General features: G+C 37.3%; 1 protein-coding gene across 2 annotated transcripts in view; it reads right to left on the minus strand.

The window, feature by feature from the left end:
* The window catches only part of MGT10 (magnesium (Mg) transporter 10), a 326639-nt gene that overhangs the window by 118848 nt on the left and 186085 nt on the right, over positions 1-21706 (minus strand). For both annotated transcript variants that reach the window (XM_089817707.1, XM_089817703.1), the window contains exons 7-8: positions 4548-4628; positions 4258-4423 (exon numbers count right to left, since the gene is read on the minus strand). In XM_089817707.1, the coding sequence (XP_089673833.1) occupies positions 4258-4423; positions 4548-4628 (247 nt within the window). The remainder of the gene's footprint in view (positions 1-4257; positions 4424-4547; positions 4629-21706) is intronic.

Here is a 21706-nt window from a genome sequence, read left to right on the forward strand (position 1 = left end):
AGAAGTTGCCTATGAGCTAGAACTTCTAGAGGGGAGCTATATTCATAACATTTTTCATGTCTCCTACCTTAAGAAAGTTGTGGGACGAAACATCACGATAGCTGCAGACCTTCGGTCACTCAATGAAGAAGGGAAGCTCATATTGGTACTAACCAAGATCGTCGAAGTTCGTGAGAAGACCCCGCAGAACTGCATGATGAAGGAATATTTGGTACGCTGGAAACACTTGCCATTGAATGACACAACATGGGAAGGCGAGCATATTCTACAACATCCGGCAATGAATTTGCTTGAGGACAAGCAAAATTTGGGATGGGAGGACTGTAATGGTCCCGTCATAAAATAAATTAATAATCAAACACTGTAATGGGCCAATTGATTTAATATATCTTGGACCCATTTTTGTTTTTGTAAATTTTCTGCAAATTCTGAACAATCAAACTGATATATTCCTTTACTTTGTTGATGATGAACTATATCAATCCTATGTAGTAGATATAATATCCTTTAACTGATGTATAGTTTTGTAATAATATAATTAATTTTGCTAGTAATTGACTCTTGCTAGGCCTGCCCTCTATACAAATTCCTAACAATGTTGCCAAGATCAACATCTCCCAAATTTACAATTAGCTAGTAGATATTTTAACTATAACTTATGCAAATTAGTTCATTTGAATGGCTCCAAGGAAAGACGCCGATTTGATCAAACATATAAGGTTACATAAGAGGTAAATCCTTTTAAGGATATTTATGTTTTACAAGATCTAACGATCTATAGTCCAAAACAATATGATATCAGAGTTATAAAATTAACACTCCTTAACTTCATAATCATATTGAGAGATAACATATCTAGTACCATCAATCAAGATTAATAAGCATAGATTGATACTCTATATCTTTCTGAATCTTCTAAGCATATGGTATCATAGAACACATGATACTAAGTCATATTAGTATACCTGTGTTATCACTTATCACTTGTAATAACAGTATTGCATGGATACAGGATAAAATCTGGAGAATGATTAAATTCTTCCTTTATCCAAGTCGTGACTCATAGGTACTGACAGGCTTATATCACAATATGATCTTGAGTTAACATTTACCAGTTCACAGGATAAAATCCAAAGAATGATTAAATTCTTCCTTTATCCAAGTTGTGATTCATAGGCATAGAAATGTCTATATCACAATCTGATCTTGAACTCATCCAAATATGATAGTAGTTCTCTACTATTCAATACATTATCTAAGAGATTGTCATCTCTCATAATGTCTTTTATACAAGTGTTCATTATCTCAGAGATCGTCACCTCTTAAATAATGAATACGAATGGTGAAGCCCATAATAGTCAATAGCCTAAGAATAAAAATTATTTTATTAATAATTTAAAGAATACAAATGTATTATCATTCAACCATACCAAGTCTTTTCCTGAAGTGATCTATCTTCACTCATGAAAGGTTTGGTAAGAATATCTGTTGTCTGATCTGCAGTGCAAATGTATTCTAATTTTACGATATTCTTGTCTACCATATCTCTTACATAATAGTAAGGAATTTCAATATGCTTGGACCTGTCATGAAAAACTAGATTCACAGAAAGCTTGATAGAACTCTGATTATCACAATGAATAATGCTAGGATTCGTGGGTTGACCAAATAAACCAACAAGTAACATTCTAAGCCAAACTGCCTCCCGAGAGGCCATTGTTGCAACAATGTATTCAGCTTCTGTGGAACTCTGTGCTACTGATGTTTTTTTTCTACATATCCAAGATATCATCCCTGAGCCTAAACTAAAACAACATCTTGAAGTGTTTTTCCTATCAGTAACACTTCCAACCCAATCTGAGTCTGTGTACCCATGTAAGTCCAAGTCAACTTTCTCATACTTGAGCCCAAGGTTAAGAGTGCCTTGTAAGTATCTCATAATGTGTTTGACTGCAACTAGGTGAATCTCCTTTTGCTCACACATAAACTTTCTTAAAGCATTTACAAGATAGCAAATACCAGGTCTTGTATTTACCAAGTACATAAGAGACCCAATCATTTCTCTGTAAGGAGTAGAATCTATGGAAGGTGAATGGAAATTTTAGCTTGTTATAAACTGGAATTGATTTATTTGATTTGGGAAAAACTCAAATAGATTATTTAATTATTTGATTATTCAATTATTTAAATAATCTATTTTGAAGTTCACTTCTGAAAAAAGTGCTTATAAATGTCTTAAAGTGAGTTTTATTCTCACTTCTCATTTTTATGTTATGAGAATTTGATGATTTTGCTCCTAACCCTTTTGGAGAAAATCGATTTTTTTCTTGTTGGGTAAAATCTGAAGGTTGGATTTGTTTGCGGAGTGGCTTGTTGGATTCGTGACAAAATTGGTCCGCTTCCCCAAAGGTTTCATCCAATTCGGCGAACTGTTTGTTTATTTCTCCCTTTCCTTGGTTTTTACCAATCGTATGAGGTAGGGCTCTTTAGATCTTTTGATTCATTTTGTCTTTTCAATTGAGGTAAAATGCTATCAGATCCGGGCTAAGAACGAGTGTTCCCCCACAATTTTATTGCTTTCCTCCACCCAATTCAACGGGTGTGAGTTTTTGTTGTTTGCCCATGTGGGGTTTTGAAGCTTTTTGTAATGTTCTACTGTTGGATTTCCGTCAAGTGTCTGATTCTAAGATTTTATTTCCAAAGCGTGATGTTGGGTGGATTTAGACCAATCCGTTTTAATTTCATTGATTTATTTGATGTTTGATTTTTGGGCTTTTATTTTGATGCAAAAGAATCTTGGGTTTGCTCAGTGACTACTTTGGAGTTCATGGGAAGAGGCTCAGTAGTTGCTTTGGAGCTCGGCATGGTCTGGGAACTTGGCATGGTCTGGGAGCTCGGCATGGTCTATGAAGCTAGGCATGCTCTTGGAGCTCGACATGGTTTGGGAGCTTAGCATAGTCTTGGAGCTTGGCGATGCTTGGGAATTTACTAGTACTCAGCTTGGTTTCTCTAACACTTAGCTTGGTTTTGGTTTCTGTTGGTGCCGAGTTGTCTGTGAGCCGACTTTTGGCATTTAATTTATGTATGGGTATTTAATTTAGTGTTGCAGCTGACTTGTGGCTCAACCTATATTTAATGTAAGGGATTTAATTTAGTTTGTAAGAAGTTGGGCCGACTTGTGGCTTAGTTGGGTATAAGTAGGGGGTCTTGTGGTGTTTTTTAATCATCCATTGATGGAGTAGGGAATTCATTCATGGAGTACTCTTGTGATTCATGTGATCTTTGAGTCTAAGTTATCTTTTAGTGATCGGGGATCTTTCGAAGTGTAAGTAAGACTTCAGCTTGTGTAGGCAAACACGTAAGTTATGTTGTGTTCCCCGTTTTATTAATCTTTAATAGATGTTTCATTTTACACTTGGTTACTTTATAAGTAACTTAAGTTAAAAAGAAATTCAGTGTATGTTTTATCCTTGTGTTCCAAGGATCCCCGGGTGGGGCATTACATGTAAGAAGGAGCTTGCCTCTGAATTTGACATGAAGGATCTTTGAATATTGCACGACTTTCTTTGATTAGAAGTTTGGCAGAAACCTAACGAGATAATATTAAGTCAAGGAACGTACACTATTACAGAAGCTACAAAATAGCAACAATTTCAAAGATCTAGCACAATTAATATGACAACCTATATATGCAACACTCTAAAACACTTAGTTGGACTAATATTTTGTTGTTTTTGCATTTTTCGCAATATTTTTTAATCTATATATCACTTCCCTATGAACTCTATGGCTTGTACAAGGTGATGATTTGACTAAAATCTCTCTAATATTATAATTATAACTTTTCTTAACATAAAAGCCTTTAACATAAACTTAAAAGGCCTATAAATTCTGATCAGTTCAGAAGTAGTTCCATGTCTTTCACGATTAATGGCAAGCATAAGGAACATTTTTCTTTCACCATTTTACCGCCTGAATTATAAAACTGTATGATACAAAATTTAAGATCGCCATTTTTACATAGGACAAGAACTATTCAACCTACACATATGAAAACGAAATTGTGTAGAACAATATTATAGCATAGTTACAGATTTTGTCATTCTTATGTAGGACTAAGAAATACTCAGGCCTAAGCATACCAAAATGACATCTCATGAATGAATCATACACATAATTAAAATGATCAGCAATCTCAAAAAATATGAGTGCAAGAAACAATGTAACAAACTGTTAGGGATGTCTAAGAAGCTTTACCTTCGGCAACCTGTTTATCTGATGGAATTGAGCATTCCACAATACCATCCACTTTTCGTAAAACACAACTTCTACCTATCAGAGTCATCCGACGAATTGCAGTTGTATCTTCAAGAAGCTCAAGAAGCATTTGCCTTAATGCTCCTGCTCTAGAGGCAAGTTCAACCTGCCATACATTGATTACACAAAAAAACAATTGAAAATGGTATCTAAAGACTAAAAAAATAGAAATATTTTGTGGCATTTCCTAACGTAGCAAAATCTTGGCCATGGAATTCAGTGCTACATACCAAAGCTTGTTTACTAAGACGAAGTTGTTCTAGTATGTCTGCTGTCAACCGATTTGGCAACATCTCAAGTAAGGCAGCTACCTGTTAGAGGAGATAATGGAACTCAAAAATGATGCAGGAACATCATATCCCCAAGGTTCAAATCTGATCAGTTAAAGATGGACTTATCTTACTCGAAGGCATTTTAAAAAAACAAAAATCTTTGTAAGAATAAAAGCATAGAATAATTCTCATATTCTGTCTTGTTTAAATCAGGCATGGCTATAATATTTAATTTTTATTTTAGAAAGGTAAAATCAAAATGCAGAAATAGTGACAATTTAATAATTCATGTTATTAGTAAATTACTACTTACATGTATCCCTTTTAAGTTTATAATCAACTCTAGAATCCTACATATCATACACCATTTGAGGAGAATGCAGAATACAATTAACACATCACGTATAAACAATGCAAAATAAAATTTCACTAAATTTGTATTTTGCATGAGCATACAAGAATTCTACTTCAAACACTGCAGGTACAATCTTACAGTTTATTGCTGTACTCGTAATTGTTCAAGGAACCTTTAAGTTTACTGTCACTTAGGTTATGGTATCCAACAGATTTAAGTATTGATTGCGAGAAAGATTAAGATAGAACATATATCCTGATTTAAGGAAGGTACTGTCTATTAAACATATAGTTCCATAGATTCAAGTTTGGGCTTCATTTGTTGACATTCCAGTTTACATATTCAGTGGGGGACAGAAGAAATCAAGGATCAGATTTGTGAAGTCAAGAGTGGAATATTGGAGAATTATTGCATTCAAATTTCACTTTTTGTTGGCGACACCTATAGCTGGCTGTCCTCCTTGAGGGGTATGGACTTCCTGGGCTTAGATGCCTAGGGTTATGGAGCTTCTTAAAGAAGAAAAAGGGATAACATCACTTTTAGAGTCCTCTATATTGATTTCAAACTACAGGTGTCCCATTTTTCCAGACATATACTATGGCTATGGATTATGCTATTTTTAGCAGCAGGACTGTTGTTTCATCAATTACTCTTCTTTACGCAATTGTGGAATGCGTTTGTTGAAGTAACAAGAGTTTGCACTTTATTTCCTCATTTGTTGGCTAAGAAGGCAGAGCCCCCTTCCTGGTGTTGCCATGTGATTTCTTTGCTGTGGCATGGTGAGTTCTGTTTACTGTATAAATGTATTCCTCTATCTGAGTTACTGTTGTTTTGTTTATTAAAGATTGTTGTTGTTTTGTTTTTTGGGGATTAGCTGAAATAAGAGTGTGGATTCTTATATTGGAATATCTAAATGCTTAGATGCCAATATTCTATAATGATATTTGGACATTTTTCGGAATAAAAATAATTCATTCTCTAATTTGCATTCAATCTAGATCTTGACTGGATACCCATAAATATTTCCATTTTTACTTAATGAAAACACTTCTTGAGCTTTAATTGTGATATTAAAACATTTGTCAACCGCAGATCTTAGAGTCAAAAATATTACTTGTGATGGTAACAATTGTGGAGCAGAGAATTCCTTTCCTTTTATATTTTGTTCAACTTCCTGTCACACCAGTGACAGAAAGCAGAACAATTTGGTAAGTCTCTTAAATCAAAATGAACATAAAGTGGGAATGGATCTAAGATCAAGACTAGGAAATTATAACTAGAATTAACTAAGACTAAATGTGTAAATTCATTATAAATATTGACTGAGAGTTTATTTTGGGTATGTTAGCAATGTGATTTATTTATTACCTGTGTTATTGTTTTGAACTTTAGATTAAGTGTGCTTCAAAAGTAAATAATTGATTTAGTCCTTGAAAAAAGACTAAAGGGTGTTCTTTAGATTAAGTGGGAGCTATGTTTTTTTATTCCAAACTTTAGACAACTTATGATTATGAGAGTGGTACATTTCTAACCTTTTGTTAGAGTTCACAAGTTCAATTTTTTTCTTAAAGTAGAAGTGTGATTTAGATGCACCTACACCCTTAATTTACTATCTTAATCCCTTGAGCAGATAGTCGTTATACCTCACATCAGTCCCACAACCCCGTACTGACACTTTTAGGCACAAACTGAGGGCATTTGCACAAGACCAATCCTAGACTAAAACAAAAGTTGTAATGTCCCTGTTTTGGAAGTAATTTGATTTCATTAATTTAATTAATTAAGTTGTCCAAAATAATGAATATTTTATGAGGATGACTAATTAATTATTTTAATTAAATAAATAAGTGGTATTAAGTTAAATATTTATAAAGTTATCAAATAAATAAATATTATAAGGTAACTTTATATTTAATAATTTAATAAAGTGATTTGAATTATAAAATATTTTATAAAGTCACTTAATAAATAAAATAAAATAATGTTCTAGAAGTTTTTGGAAAAAGTGGAGAAGAAAAAATAAATAGTCATCCTGGGCTTCATTCTCATCAGGCAGATTTGATGTTATTGCTGTTGTTGTTTCATCTTGTGGAGCCTAGGGTTTCTGCAGATTACTTCTTTGTCATAGGAAACGAAAGTTTCCTATTGATAGCAATTTTGAGGGTGTGAAATATCACTTGAATTATTGCAGCTGGAAGGAAGATACTTCAATCTTCTATTTGTGCTACATTGAGAAAAATATTTGAGTACAATAGCTGATGTATTATTGTACTTTCTGAATAAAGAGTTTAAAGGTTATTACTTGCAGATTTGCATATAATATTCAGATTTTTGCTTGTATGGCCTCATTTGGGTATTGTTTCTTTGTGGGTATTTGATCATTCATCTTGAGAGAGCTTGGCAATTGTTTTGGCATATTTTGGAGTGGCTATCAGGTTGCTGGTAAATAATTTCAATGATCAGATGTACTACAGAAAGGGCACCATTGGCAAGACATTTTGGTTCATAGCTCATCATTGAAGCATCCTATAGTTCTTGGTATTGTTGCATTCAATTGCTATCGTTGAGACAATCATTTCAAGGACAAATTCGAGGAGCCTAGAGTTTGCATTAATTTATCTAAAGTATTGCCAGGCAAGAATAGGGGCGACACTTCAAGGGAGTCGATTTCTTCATTTGGAGGGGTCTTCATCATCAACAAGTGTTACAATCAAGTCTCCAACTCTTCTACAATTTGTGTACTAGGTTTCTCAAGTCAATTGTTGCATATATATATTACATTTTAGATTTCATAGTAAGACTGCATTTGTACTCAAAAAAATTACATAGTTTGCATATGTTGTAATGCCAAGAGTCTTGGCCATTTCATTCTAGCATTATAGTTGACATTAAATGTGCAATAGAGGACATAAGTTGTGGTCTGATATAGTTGTAATTGAATATGTTTTTATCATTCATGATCAGCTTATTAGTTTGCATGCCAATTGCTTGACAAAATGTCAATTGGCTGTAGGTTCTCTTTTTGGCATAAATAATGTTATAATTTTGCATACCAAGTGTTTGTATTAATGCCACTTGGCTATAAGTGCATTAATGTCATCTTAGGTTGCATCCAAAGTGTTTGTCATAATTACTAGTTGTTGTAGTTGCATATTGCAAGTAGTTTCAGTCATATATATGCATTGCATATTGTTAAAATAAGTTGCACATTCATGTTAGGTCATTGTTTAGTCAATTTTGAGTCTTCTTGCAAGCATTCTCATTGATGCTAATTGAAGAAAAGAGTCATTAAAGCAAACTGAAATGTTATATCATTCATATGAACCTTGTATGTTTAGCGTTTGACAAAATTTCCAAGGCCAAAAATCAAAAGTTTTCAATCAGATTTGAGCAAGGTCATTACAGTGGTATCAGAGCTCTGATCTTGCCATCCTGTGGGAATTGATTTCATTATTTGTATAAGATTATTATCAGAGTGGTCAGTATTTCTATTTCCCAGCCATGGATAGATACAGGAGGTCGAGTTCGGGAAGTCGACACAGTAGTAGAGGGAAGAGAACAGAGTTAGATACTTTGGTGGAAAGTGTCGAGAAATTAAGATTGCATCAGCAGTGACTTGCAGAGAGATTGTCAGATCCAACTACAGTTGACAAGGCAGCGAGATACTTTACTTCTGCTTTTAGTAGGCCGACATTGGGTTCACAGGGGAGAAGACTTGAGTTTTCTCCGTCCGCTAATTGTGATGCTGATGTACCATTATCTAGTTCAGCACCTGCTATTACCATTCGTAGTGCTGATGATAGTTTTGTTGCACCAGACTTAGTGGATGTTTCTGTACCACTGGAGGATAGTAGTGTCGAGCATCACTAGGTTGAGGATCCCAGAGTAGTTACTGTGGGTTCTACAAAGGCAGTTGATGCTATGGTCATCTTCGATCATTCAAATTCTTCTTCGGAGGGAATTGTCATTGGGGATGTGTATGTCAACTTCAGTAGCATGGCTCCAGTTCAGGAGGCAGTGGCTTCCTCAAATAGGCCCTAGGCTTCTATGGTCTCCCAGTGGTGTACTTGGTGATCAGAGTATTACAGAGGGGACACTTGATTTCACTTTGGGCTCCAACATTGTTGGTGTACAGGTTGACGATGAGTCATGTGTACAGCAATCCATGTCTGTAGTTGAGATTCCTGTAGGTGATGTGAGAGTTGTTAGTATGGACACATCTGAGGACACTTTCGAGGATGTTGTGAGTTGCATTGGTGATGATGCCCCCTATATTGTATTGAGTCATGACTGCGAGGAGAGTTTGAGCTCTGACAGTTTTGATATTTATGATAGCATTTGCAGTATGGGTTTGGTACAGGAGACAGTGTTATATTCCTGTGCTAAGGATGTGAGCATGGAGATTTCTACTGAGGACACTTAGGATGGGAGTGTTATAGATGTTTTTTCTAATGACACTCCATGCTACAATATAGCTTATCCACAGGTCGACATCAAGCTATGTACGTGGTCAAAGTCGGTAGAGGAGATGCAATTAGAGGATATATACACTAGCATTCCAAATTCATCTGTTGCTGTGAGTGAGGATGATGAGTGTTGTAGTCTATTTGGATTTTTATTTTTGACTTTGGGCATAGATTTAGTGTCGTCATTTGGTGGAGATGGGTTCCTTGATTCAGTGTTGCTGGAACCCATAGATGAGGATGAGGTAGAGTCTGAGTGGCAGGAGTTTGTTTTAACCAAGGCTACCTTGTTAGTTGAGGGAAATACTTTGTCAGTGACCCCTAATGATATTTGTCAGGATCTGGACTCTCAGTTAGTTGCCGAGGATGAGGGAGCTGGAGATTGTGATGATGAGATAGTTTCAGCAGCAGCTTCTTCGGAGTTAGATGAGGATGAGTCTGATGCTTGCATTCAGAGTGTGGAGGTGTACCAAGATGTAAGTACACTGAGTGTTGGTGATCTTGAGGAGAGTTTGTTTGATTCAGCTTTCTCTCAAAGTGTGGACAGCATATTCGAGACAGTTCATAAGAGGTCGCAGTGCAGAGTCACCATGTGACCGGCCAGTTGAGAGTTGGCGAGAGAGATATCACTACTCTTGAGCATTTTGATTCCGCTCGTCAGTTGTTGGCCGTTATTGTTTGGGGTGCTTCTATGACAGATGAGTCCAGTGGTGGTTACCTTTCTTTGGTAGAGGTTCATGCCTTGCGTGAAGTTGTCAGGGTTTTGAGATAGGATTACTTACAGTTGGTAGCCGACCGTGATCACCTGGTTGAGTGGGGGAGTGCAGCCTATGAGGCACTCTTGGATCGTGAGGAGGAGGTGAGTGAGCTTACCCAGGAGCTCACAGCGACTACTGAGGCTTTGGAGGACACACAGCGAGATCTACAGGAGTCGCAGTTTCAATTAGAGGAGGTGACCGTGGAGTTGGAGCATTTGCAGTCTACACCAGCCCCAAACCCAGCTCATTTGTATATTGAGGTGGTTCGTGGTGAGTACGCTCCTGCAGTTGTTACTAAGGAACATTTTGTGGGGGCTGACACACATGTTCAAGATTTGGGAGTACCTAGTCCTGATGAGTTTGGGATACCAGTGGAGTCGAGGCTCCAGATTGATTCTTCTCACACAGATGACAATGTGGTATAGTTGGTTGTGCCACCTATACAAAGGGATCAATTGTGGTGTGCGGGGGAGTATGTTGATGCTTCCTCGTATAATTTTTACTCCACTGAATCGTTCATGGAGTATTTGCTAGATAGTGCAGGTGTTCATCTGGACTCGTATAAAGTGTCAGAAGGTGTTCTCATCCGAGGTAATAGTGCTATTCGTAGATTGGTTGGGGAGATTATAGTGATCCTTTCTACTATGCTACCTCGCAAGGATTTTGAGGTGGGATTTGTTAAGCGGATTGCACAGGGTCCTATCCAGCCTACAGCCACTCGGAGTCGGAGATTGGAGCCATCTGTTGATTCCTGGTTCAGTGATGGTGAGCCAGTAGCGGAGTTTGGGAGTTCCTACAAGCATTATACAGTGGGGTATGCTCATCATTTTTCTTTTCACCCAGAGATAGAATATTTGATTTCACACAGGTGTAGATCGGCCCCAGTTTCTTACCATCCATTATGGGATGGATTGGCACCATCTTTTACAGATGGAATTGGCAATTGCAAGTTATACAGCCTACAGTATTGACACACCTAGGACAATTTATTAGAGATTGGATTTGGTGGCAGTGACTCAGGTACCTATGGTTGTTATCATATCCACAATGCAGTTGGGTGCCAGTGTCCGTTAGACAAGGACTTGAGTTTTGACAAAGTCCATGTTTCAGTTGGCTTGAGTTTTGCAAAGTGGTTGCTTCTATTGGCATCTACAGTTGGTCTTTAGATGATTTTGTCAGTGATGTCAGTTGTTTGGGTGTTGAGTGTAGTTTCTCAGTTGCTGATTTTTGTACTGTTGATGCTGATGATTTCTTCATAGGAGTATGGTGAGGATTGGGACATTACACAGGTCTTCAATTGGGATCTAGGAGGAGGAGAATGATACTTGTTGCTGAGATTGTTTGGGGACAAGCAATTTCAGGAAGGGGCAGACTGTAATGTCCTCGTTTTGGAGGCAATTTGATTTAATTAATTTAATTAATTAAGTTGTCTAAAATAATGAATATTTTATTAGGATGACTAATTAATTATTTTAATTAAATAAATAAGTGGTATTAAGTTAATTATTTATAAAGCTATCAAATAAATAAATATTAAAAGGTAACTTTATATTTAATTAATTTAATAAAGTGACTTGAATTATAAAATATTTTATAAAGTCACTTAATAAATAAAATAAAATAATGCTCTAGAAGTTTCTAGAGAAAGTGGAGAAGAAAGAATAAATAGGCATCTTGGGGTTAATTCTCACCAGGCAGATTTGATGTTGTTGTTATTGTTTCATCTTGTGGAGCCTAGAGTTTTTGCAGATTACTCTTTGACATAGGAAACGAAAATTTCCTATTGATAGCAATTTCAAGGGTGTAAAATATCGCTTCAATTATTGCAGCTACGGGGAAGATACTTCAGTCTTCTATTTGTGCTACATTGAGAAAAATATTTGAGTGCAATAGCTGATGTATTATTGTACTTTCTGAATAAAGGGTTTAAAGGTTATTACTTGCAGATTTGCATATCATATTCAGATTTTTGCTTGTATGGCCTCATTCAGGTATTGTTTCTTTGTGGGTATTTGAGCATTCATCTTGGGAGAGATTGGCGTATTTTGGAGTGGCTATCAGGTTGTTGGTCAATAATTTTAGTGATCTGATATACTACAGAAAGGGCACCATTGGCAAGACATTTTGGTTCATAGCTCATCATTGAAGCATCCTATGGTTCTGGCTATTGTTGCATTCAATTGCTATCGCCGAGACAATGATTTCAAGGACAAATTTGAGGAGCTAAGAGTCTGCATTTATTTATCTAAAGTATTGCAAGGCAAGAATAGCGGCGACACTTCAAGGGAGTCGATTTCTTCATTTGGAGGGGTCTTCATCATCAACAAGTGTTACAATCAAGTCTCCAACTCTTCAACAATTTGTGTACCAGGTTTCTCAAGTCAATTGTTGCATATATATTGCATTTTAGATTTCATACTAAGGTTGCATTTGTACTCAGAAAATTACATAGTTTGCATATGTTGTAATGCCAAGAGTTTTGGCCATTTCATTCTAGCATTATAGTTGAGATTAAATGTGCAATAAAGGAGACATAAGTTGCTGGTCTGATATAGTTGTAACTGAATATGTTTTTATCATTCATGATCAGCTTATTAGTTTGCATGCCAATTGTTTGACAAAATGTCAATTGACTGTAGGTTCTCTTTTTGGCATAAATAATGTTATAATTTTGCATACCAAGTGTTTGTATTAATGCCACTTGGCTGTACGTGCATTAATGCCATCTTAGGTTGCATCCAAAGTGTTTTTCATAGTTACTAGTTGCTATAGTTGCATATTGCAAGTAGTTTTAGTCACATATATGCATTGAATATTGTTAAAATAAGTTGCACATTCATGTTAAGTCATTGTTTAGTCAATTCTGAGTCTTCTTGCAAGCATTCTCATTGATGCTAATTGAAGAAAAGAGTCATTAAAGCAAACTGAAATGTTATATCAGTCATATGACCCTTGTATGTGAAGTGTTTGACAAAATTTTCAAGGTCAAAAATCAAAAGTTTTCAATCAGATTTGAGTAGGGTCATTACAAAAGTTAAATACAAACCACAGTTTTACCCTACATACTCCATGAGAATTTTGCAGCCTTCTACCTTCAGCACTGGATTCCAATCATCCCCAACATTCAGCTCCTTGTACTGTATAGATTTGTTTTTTGCAAATTGGTGCATAAAAGTCTCATTCACTCGGTCAACCCTTCTTTATATTATGCATACTCAGCGGGAAACATGTCTTTCTCCCCTTCTTCCTCTACTTGTAACATTTAACATGACACATGAAAAAGCTCACAATCTTCTATGTGCCAATACAAGAGCCCATTAAGTGAGTTCACCTCATTTGTAATGTTTCCGTTATAAAATAAATCATTAATCAAACTATTGTTAATGAGCTGATTGATTTAATATATCTTGGACCCATTTTTGTTTTGTTTCTATAGTTTGTGTCACCGTCGGCTAACTTTGTACACCCTCAGCAAGTTTTTTTCGATGGGATTTAAGCACAGCTTATAGGTAGTCTTTAAATATGCAATTTGGATTATTTTCTTTGTATTGCGAATTCCAATTGGGATTATTTGTAGTTCACCATTTTGGAAGTGAAAGATCTTCCCTACTTGGCTATTTCCGGTTTCAATGGGATTCAACCCTCACCCTATTTCGTCGCCTATAACACTTGTCTTAGATCTGGCAAGTCGGAGCACTATCATATTGGCATATGTTAATTGAAGGATATTCGTGTTCAAATTCTTGTTGGTTCTATCTGATTAATTTGGGAATAATAGTTTATGGTGCATAACCATCTTCCATTTCCCCACCCTTCGTGTCTGCCAACCTTCATTGCAACTCTGTATTGTCACTCTACCATCTGTACAACCTCCAAGTTCATTGTCCTGCATGCAAGCTTACCATACGACCTTCACATCTTGTTGTATGGCCAGCTCTCTCTCCCTCTATACCATACGAATATCTAGGTCTACCCTACAACCCTTCATTCTCTTGTTGCCTCCACCGTATGACAGTCATTTGCTCCCACCATATGACCTTCCTGCTGCTTGGACTAATACCGTACAACCTTCCTATATGCTAGGTTGATACCGTATGCCTTGTCCTACCCTGTTGTATGGTCCAGTGCCTTATTCCTGTACATTTCCCTTGCGTTCTTTCACCTTTAGGAATTTCCAATTCTTTTTGTTTAGGTGATTACCAATTGGGATCATCACAGTGGTATCAAAGCTTCAATCCTGCCAGCCTGTGGACGGTGAATGAGAGTTTATAGCCAGAAGAGAAGAACACATTCTATTGATAGAATGGCTGCCAAACTGAAACCCACAACTGTCGAACTCATGGCACTACTAAGGGAGCTTGTGAGGAATTAGGCACAGATCAATGATACTCAACAACTTATGAAAGAAACTCTAAAAAAGTTGGCAGACAATAAAATATCTAGGGAACAAAATGGTCATAGTGCAGACTCAGTATCAGGTAAAGCAAACCCTCATCCATGTCATCTTTTCCTCCATGGACGGAGGCACCACATGGAAAAAAAGAGCCGACCTTTGAAGAAATGCAAGAGCAACTGAGGGAAGATTGGAAGAATGCGAATTTTGGAGGAAGATGTATCCTACAAAGATTACGCAGATTTGAGAATGAGATACTCGAGATGCGGAAACAGAGGATATTTTAATGATGAACTTACGAGGAAGTTGAGTAAAGTAAATTTGTCTCCATTTGACGGATCTAGGTCCATATCTACGCAAGCATGGGTAATGAAGGCCAATACTTATTTCCAACTGAATCCTATGCTAGAAGAAGAAGCAATTAAATTTGCAGCGTTACACTTGGAGGGAGTCACGCGTGAATGGTGGCATCACGACACCATCACACTAGGGCATGATCAAGCAAACACCTATGCAGAATTCACTGAGAGATTGATAGATTGATTTGATGGTTAAGATCTGGAACTCAATTTCAAAGATTTGGCACAACTGAGGCAAACTGGATCGGTCGACGAGTACATTATGGGATTTCAAAAACTCTCAGTCTTGGTCATAGACATTTCTAAAAGAAGACGGATAGTGCTCTTCATAGACAGACTGATAGAACCACTGAAAGGTTGGGTACAGGGGTTCAATCTTGCCACCCTATTAGAGGCCATTAAGAAGGCACAGAGTATGGCAACATCATCGGCATCATCCTCGCGAAGTTACATTCTAAATCGCCAGTATTTCCGAAGGACAAAGATAATAAACCTCTGTGCAAGAAGCAATTGTTGCATGAAGCCACTAGACAAGAGCTCTAAAGGATGAAACTATGTTTTAACTAGAAGGGACCTTGGGAGCCTAACCACAGATGCCTCAGAAAAGGAAAGATCCATTACATTGAGGTCGTGTCCAATGATGAGGACAAATAGGAAGAAATACCCTCCAAAGACAACCAACATCACGACAACACCAACCAAGTTAGTTTGAACTGTACGGAAAGAATTGCAGCATTAGTACAGTGCAGAGGAACTATCGCCCTAGTTGATAGCTCGAGGTGCACAGTTTTTCATGTGCGAGGCTTTTAGGACAAAGGGTTATGGTAATACTCGATAGCGGAGGCACTCTAAACTTCATAAACTCTTCTCTGGTGAAACGAAGAGGTCTACCTATGGAGTCGCATGTAGGATTTCAGGTCAAGGTTGCCGAAGGGACTTTTCTGCCATGCACACACCTTGTTCCTCAAATAAGTATCACAATGGCAAATCACACGGTGACTGAGGATTTCTTCATAGTGGACCTTGATGATATGGAGGTTATTTTGGGCATACACTGGATGGAGACACTTGATGAATACACTCAAAGCTTCAAATGGATGGATTTCACTTTTGTTGTCAATGGAAAAAAGGTTGTTCTCCGTGGAATGGCAAATGAAGGTCCGAGGGAAGTTTCTGCGCATCGGATGGAGGGAATTTTTCAGCGTAATGACGTTGCTTGGGCTGCACATTGTTTTGTCTTGATAGAACCTATAAAAGGGCAACAAACACCTCCACAGGATGATGATCTCCAGGATATTTTGAGTAAACATGATAAAAAAAAATTTAGACATACCACCTCATCAAGGTTTTGAACATACTATCGAATTGGAAGCAGGCGCCAAGCCAGTCATAACCACGCCGTACCACTATCCCAAGAAATTCAAAGATGAGATCGAGAAAATGATTTAGGAACTGCTAGAGAAAGGATGGATCCATCCTAATTCTAGCCCATTCATGTCATTAGTGGTATTGGTCAAAAAGGACATGACAATGCGCATGTGTGTGGACTATCATGTATTGAACCAAAAAACAATAAAGAAGAGATATCCCATCCCAAGGATAGATGAATTGCTGGATAAATTACATGGCGCAATCTACTTTTCGAAAATAGATCTTCGTTCCAAATACCATTAAATCCGCATGAGCGAGGAAGACGTGGAAAAGACGGCCTTTCGATGTCACTATGGACATTATGAGTTCCTAGTCATGCCGATCGGATTAACAAATGCACCTGCTATATTCTATTCATGCATGAATTGCATCTTCAACAACCAATTGCATAAGTACTTATTGGTATTTTTTGATGATCTTATTTATAGCAAGACATGGGAGGAGCATTTGAAGCATCTAGATGAAATCCTAAGGATCATGAAGGAGCAGTCTTTGTTCACCAAGCAATCCAAGTGTGAATTCAGTATGATAGAAATATTGTACCTGGGGCATGTTGTCAGTAAATATGGAGTTCAAGTTCATCAAGAGAAGATTCAAGCTATCCTTGATTGGCATCTCCCAAAATCACTCATGGATTCGCGAGTGTTTTTCGAACTATGTAATTATTATTAGAGGTTCGTTAAAAGGTTCTCTCAGCTCAGCACACCCTTAATGGATCTAACAAGGAAGGGGTCTTTCCAGTGAAATGAAAAGGCCCAACTCACTCTCGATAAGCTAAAAGAGGCAATGAGCATTTGTCCCGTACTTGCACTACCTGATTTCACTCGACTATTCATTTTGGAGTGCGACGCATCTGGAGAAGGCATTAGCATGGTACTTATGTAAGATAGACACCCCATAACTTATGTGAGCAAGAAGCTTATGCAAATAAAATGTTTATATTCCATCTACAACAAAGAGATGTTGGCCATCATACATGCACTAACCAAGTTTTGACAGTATCTGGTGGGTGCCAAGTTTGTTGTTCATATGGATCACAATAGTTTGAGATATTTTCTAGAATAGCAGGAGTTGAACGAGAGGCAACAAAAATGGGTAAGCAAGGTTCAGGCTTTTGATTTTAACATTGAATATGTGAAAGGAAAGAACAATGTGGTTGCAGATGCCTTGTCCAGGAAATCCGCCATCTGCTCACTAAACCAAATTTCCGCTAATTGGAATGCACATTTGTTGGTAGAATATTTCAAAAACACATTTGCCTATGAGGTAACGGATGGCAACACCCAGGATGATCAATACAAAGTGGTAGATGACATCGTTTACTATAAGAGTCGGATATTTTTAGTGCCGGAATCCAAATTGAAGCAGAAAATCTTTAAGTACATGACTTACCCTTGGCAGGACACCCGGGTTTCCTTAAAACTTACAGAAGTCTCTGGGAGAGGTTTTCAAGAAAAGGACTTAAAGGGGACGTGTTGTAGTATGTAAGAGAGTGTGTTGTCTGCCAACAGAACAAATCCGAACATACTCTACCTATCGGGTTACTACAACCTCTACGTGTTGTAGTATGTAAGAGAGTGTGTGGTCTACCAGTAGAACAAATCCGAACATACTCTACCTATCGGGTTACTACAACCTCTACCAATTCCAAAATATAAGTGGGAAAGTATCTCAATGGATTTCATAACGAGGCTTTCCATGGTGAATGGAAAGGATTGTATTTTCATGGTGGTTAACAGATTGACAAAATATGCACATTATTTTGGCACCGCTCAGATTTTCAAGCCACATAAGTTGGCAATCTGTTTTCTAGATAAGTCTTTCGTCTGCTCAAGTTACCCCGAAACATTGTCAGCGATTAGGATGGGCGATTCATTAGTATCTTCTGGACACAACTGTTTCGATTGGCAAGGACTGAATTGTCACCAAGTACTAGTTACCACCCTTAGACAGACAAACAAACGAAGATTGTGAACAAGTGGCTTGAAGCATACCTTCGAAACTATGTTTTGGCACAAAAACGAGTGTGGGCCAAGTGGATACACCTAGGAGAATATTATTACAATACCACATATCACATGTCCAACGGAATGGCACCATTCAAAGCTCTGTATGGGTATGAACCCCTCTCCTTCATTGACACAATGTTGGGAGACAATTGCGCACCAAGGGCGAGGGACTGGCTTCAGGAGGGAGTGGACATCTTACGATACCTAAAGGAAAACTTACAACGGACACAAAATTAACAAAAGATATATGTCGAAAGACACCGAATGGAGAAGAGTTTCGAAGTAGGGGACATGGTTTATCTTAAGCTCTAGCTATATCAACAGTCCTCATTGAAGGAAAAGGGAAAAAAAAAATTGAGGCCATGATTTTATGGCCCCTATTGTGTAATCCGTCATATTGGTGAAGTTGCTTACGAGCTAGAACTTTCGAAGGAAAGCTGTATTCATAACGTCTTTCATGTTTCATGCCTGAAGAAGGTCGTAGGGCAAAATGTCACAATAGCCACAGACCTTCCACCACTCAATGAAGAAGCAAAGCTCATCCAAAAACTAGCCAAAATCATCGAAGTAAGTGAGAAGTTTCTGCGGAACCGCACAATGAAGGAATATTTGGTGCGTTGGAAACACTTGCCATTGGACGACGCAATGTGGGAGGGAAAGCACATTCTCCAACACCCAACATTACATTTTCTTGAGGACAAGCAAAATTTGGGACATGAGGACTATAATGTTCCCCTTATAAAATAAATCATTTATCAAACTTTTGTTAATGGGCTGATTGATTAATATATCTCGGACACATTTTATTTTGTTCCATAGTTTGTGTCGCTGTCAGTCGTCTTTGTACACCTTCGGAAAGTTTCTCGACGGGTATTTAAGCGCGGCTTGTAGGTAGTCTTTAAGGATGCAATTGGGATTTTTTTCTATATTGCAAATTCTTGTTGGGATTCTCTATTGATCGCCATTTTGGAAGTGAAAGATCTTCCCTATTTGGTCTTTTCAGTTTCGGTAGGTTTCAACCCTCACCCTATTCCATTGCCTGTAATACTTCGCTCGGAACTGGCAAATCGGAGCATCATCTTTCAGCATATATTAATTGAAGGATTATTTGTGTTCAAATCTCTATTCTTGATCTGGCTTTCTCTGATAAATTTGAAATTAGTAGTTTATGGTACATACTTATCTTCCATCCTTCATCCATGATTGGGAACCTTCATATTATAACTCCGTACAACAACTCAACCTCCATATGGCCTCCTAGTTCCCCATACTCCCTCGTTCACCGTACTCCCTCCATAGTTTACATACGGCCTACATAGCTGTTCGTACGACATCCATAGCCTACTGTACAGTCTGCTTAGTCTTTCGTATGGTCTCCACAAGCCTGCCATATGGCCTGTATGAGCATTCCGTATGGCCCTTTTTTGTGCCACCATATGACACATCCTCTTCCCTACCATACCGTATGGACTGTCCTGTATGGCTTTCCATTTGTCTGTACGTTGGCAATTGCCATCCGTATGCCATCTCAACACCTCCATACTAGTCTCAAAATCACTGTACGGAGTCCATTTTGTTGCCAAAATTTTCTGGAGAGAGATTTTCTAAATCGTGTACTGGAACAAAACATTACATGCCCCCTCATAGTAAAATCATCTTTTGTTGTATGCAAGAAAGCTCTACCACATTTGTACAAGCATAACTTTGATTGTGTAATACAAAATTGGGAGAAAAGTGAATAAAAGAAACAATTGGATTCAAAGCTTTGACTGGAAGCAATTGTGATAGATAAAATTAGAAGCTTTGACTGTAATTTGTGCCTATTGTCATTATTCATGTTATTATTGTGTGTTCAATAAAAGAACATAGTGATTTAAGAAGCAATCAGAGCCGAAGCTTTGACTAGGAGTGATTGTGAAAATATATAGCTAGAAGCTTTGTCTGTAGCTTATACTTCTTTCTTAATTCGCAAAATCGTAAGTTATTTTTACTTTTAGGAGTCTCTGTACCCTAATTGTAAAGTTTTTCCATAAAGAAGTACAACCAAACTTAGAGCCAAACCGGTATATTTTCAGGTGGCCTTTGAGTTAGTGAAGGTTTATTGGTATCATTGTTTCCTGCTCTTGATAGAAGTGTAGTTAGATATTCACCTTGCCCATTACTCATTCTACAAGTAAGTAGATTCTTTCTTGAAAGATAAGAAGAAAGGATATTGATAACACCCATTTTATAAAATATCTCGACTTCTTGCTTACCTTGAGTTGATCCAAGGAAGAGTGAGAAGGGGGAGCCTTCCCTTTAAGGTAGGAGAGACTGTCTCACACGCTGTGGTTGGTCATCCTATTTTGCAACTGGATTTTTAGCCATAACTATCAGTTGCAAAATATCCACCCAACATAGTCCTCCAGTTGCATAGACCTTTTGGTGAGCTTTTGTTGGAAATTAATATTATTATCTTATCTTATCTTATCACGTGCATCCCGATAATTTAAACAAGACAGTGTTCAAAACACTTGCTCGCTGAGTCAGCACCTTGGACAACAATTTTGAGATTATGTAGTGCATCTTTACACCACTAATCTTCCTTTCGTCTTTCAATAAGCTTGACATGGCAGAGTGCATGTGTGTCCCAATAAAACAAACTGATCACTTACAAGGATCAAACTCATTTATTTCGTCTGCCTGTTCAACATATTATTTGCTAGCAATCAATCCCGACAAGTACCAATGATCAACCATGTGGCAAGGAATATTTGTTTATGCATGTGATATGATATATGGGTCAGAAGACAATGTAGGCAGCGTAAGATTTTAATAGAGCCTCTGTAATGCTCATGGATGTATAATATGAAGCTCTAGTTTCATGTTGTATGGTGATGTAATGAATTCGTTGTTCTCAAACGAGGGTACTGAAGTGGCTCCATTATATTCATCGCAAAGTGTTTTCATATACAGATACATCTGAATTATCTTGCATAAACAAATAACTGAAGATCTTTGGTTTTCTTGAAGATTCCTTTTGTATTCACATGCAGTCATTGTTGTATTTAACCAACTTAATTACAGTGATCATACAATTGCTTGGACCCAGTGTATTGAGAAAGAAAAGGTCCAATTCATCGATGATCTTATCAAATGAATTGATATAAGATGATATATGTTCTATATTCATGAGGTGTATATAATTTAGAATGGATATTGTTATTGTGCAATTTATTTATCCACTTCAAACGGCTTGCTATGTACAAGTAGTCTCATCCCAATATCTTTGGTGGGCAAAGCTACAATTTAATTCTTCGGCTGGAGCTTTACCATTTAAATATGGCATATAAATTGAAGATGCATCCAA

This window comes from Cupressus sempervirens, chromosome 1 (assembly GCF_028749045.1).
Source record: "Cupressus sempervirens isolate cs-2001-9-10 chromosome 1, ASM2874904v1, whole genome shotgun sequence".
Taxonomy (NCBI): Eukaryota; Viridiplantae; Streptophyta; class Pinopsida; order Cupressales; family Cupressaceae; genus Cupressus; species Cupressus sempervirens.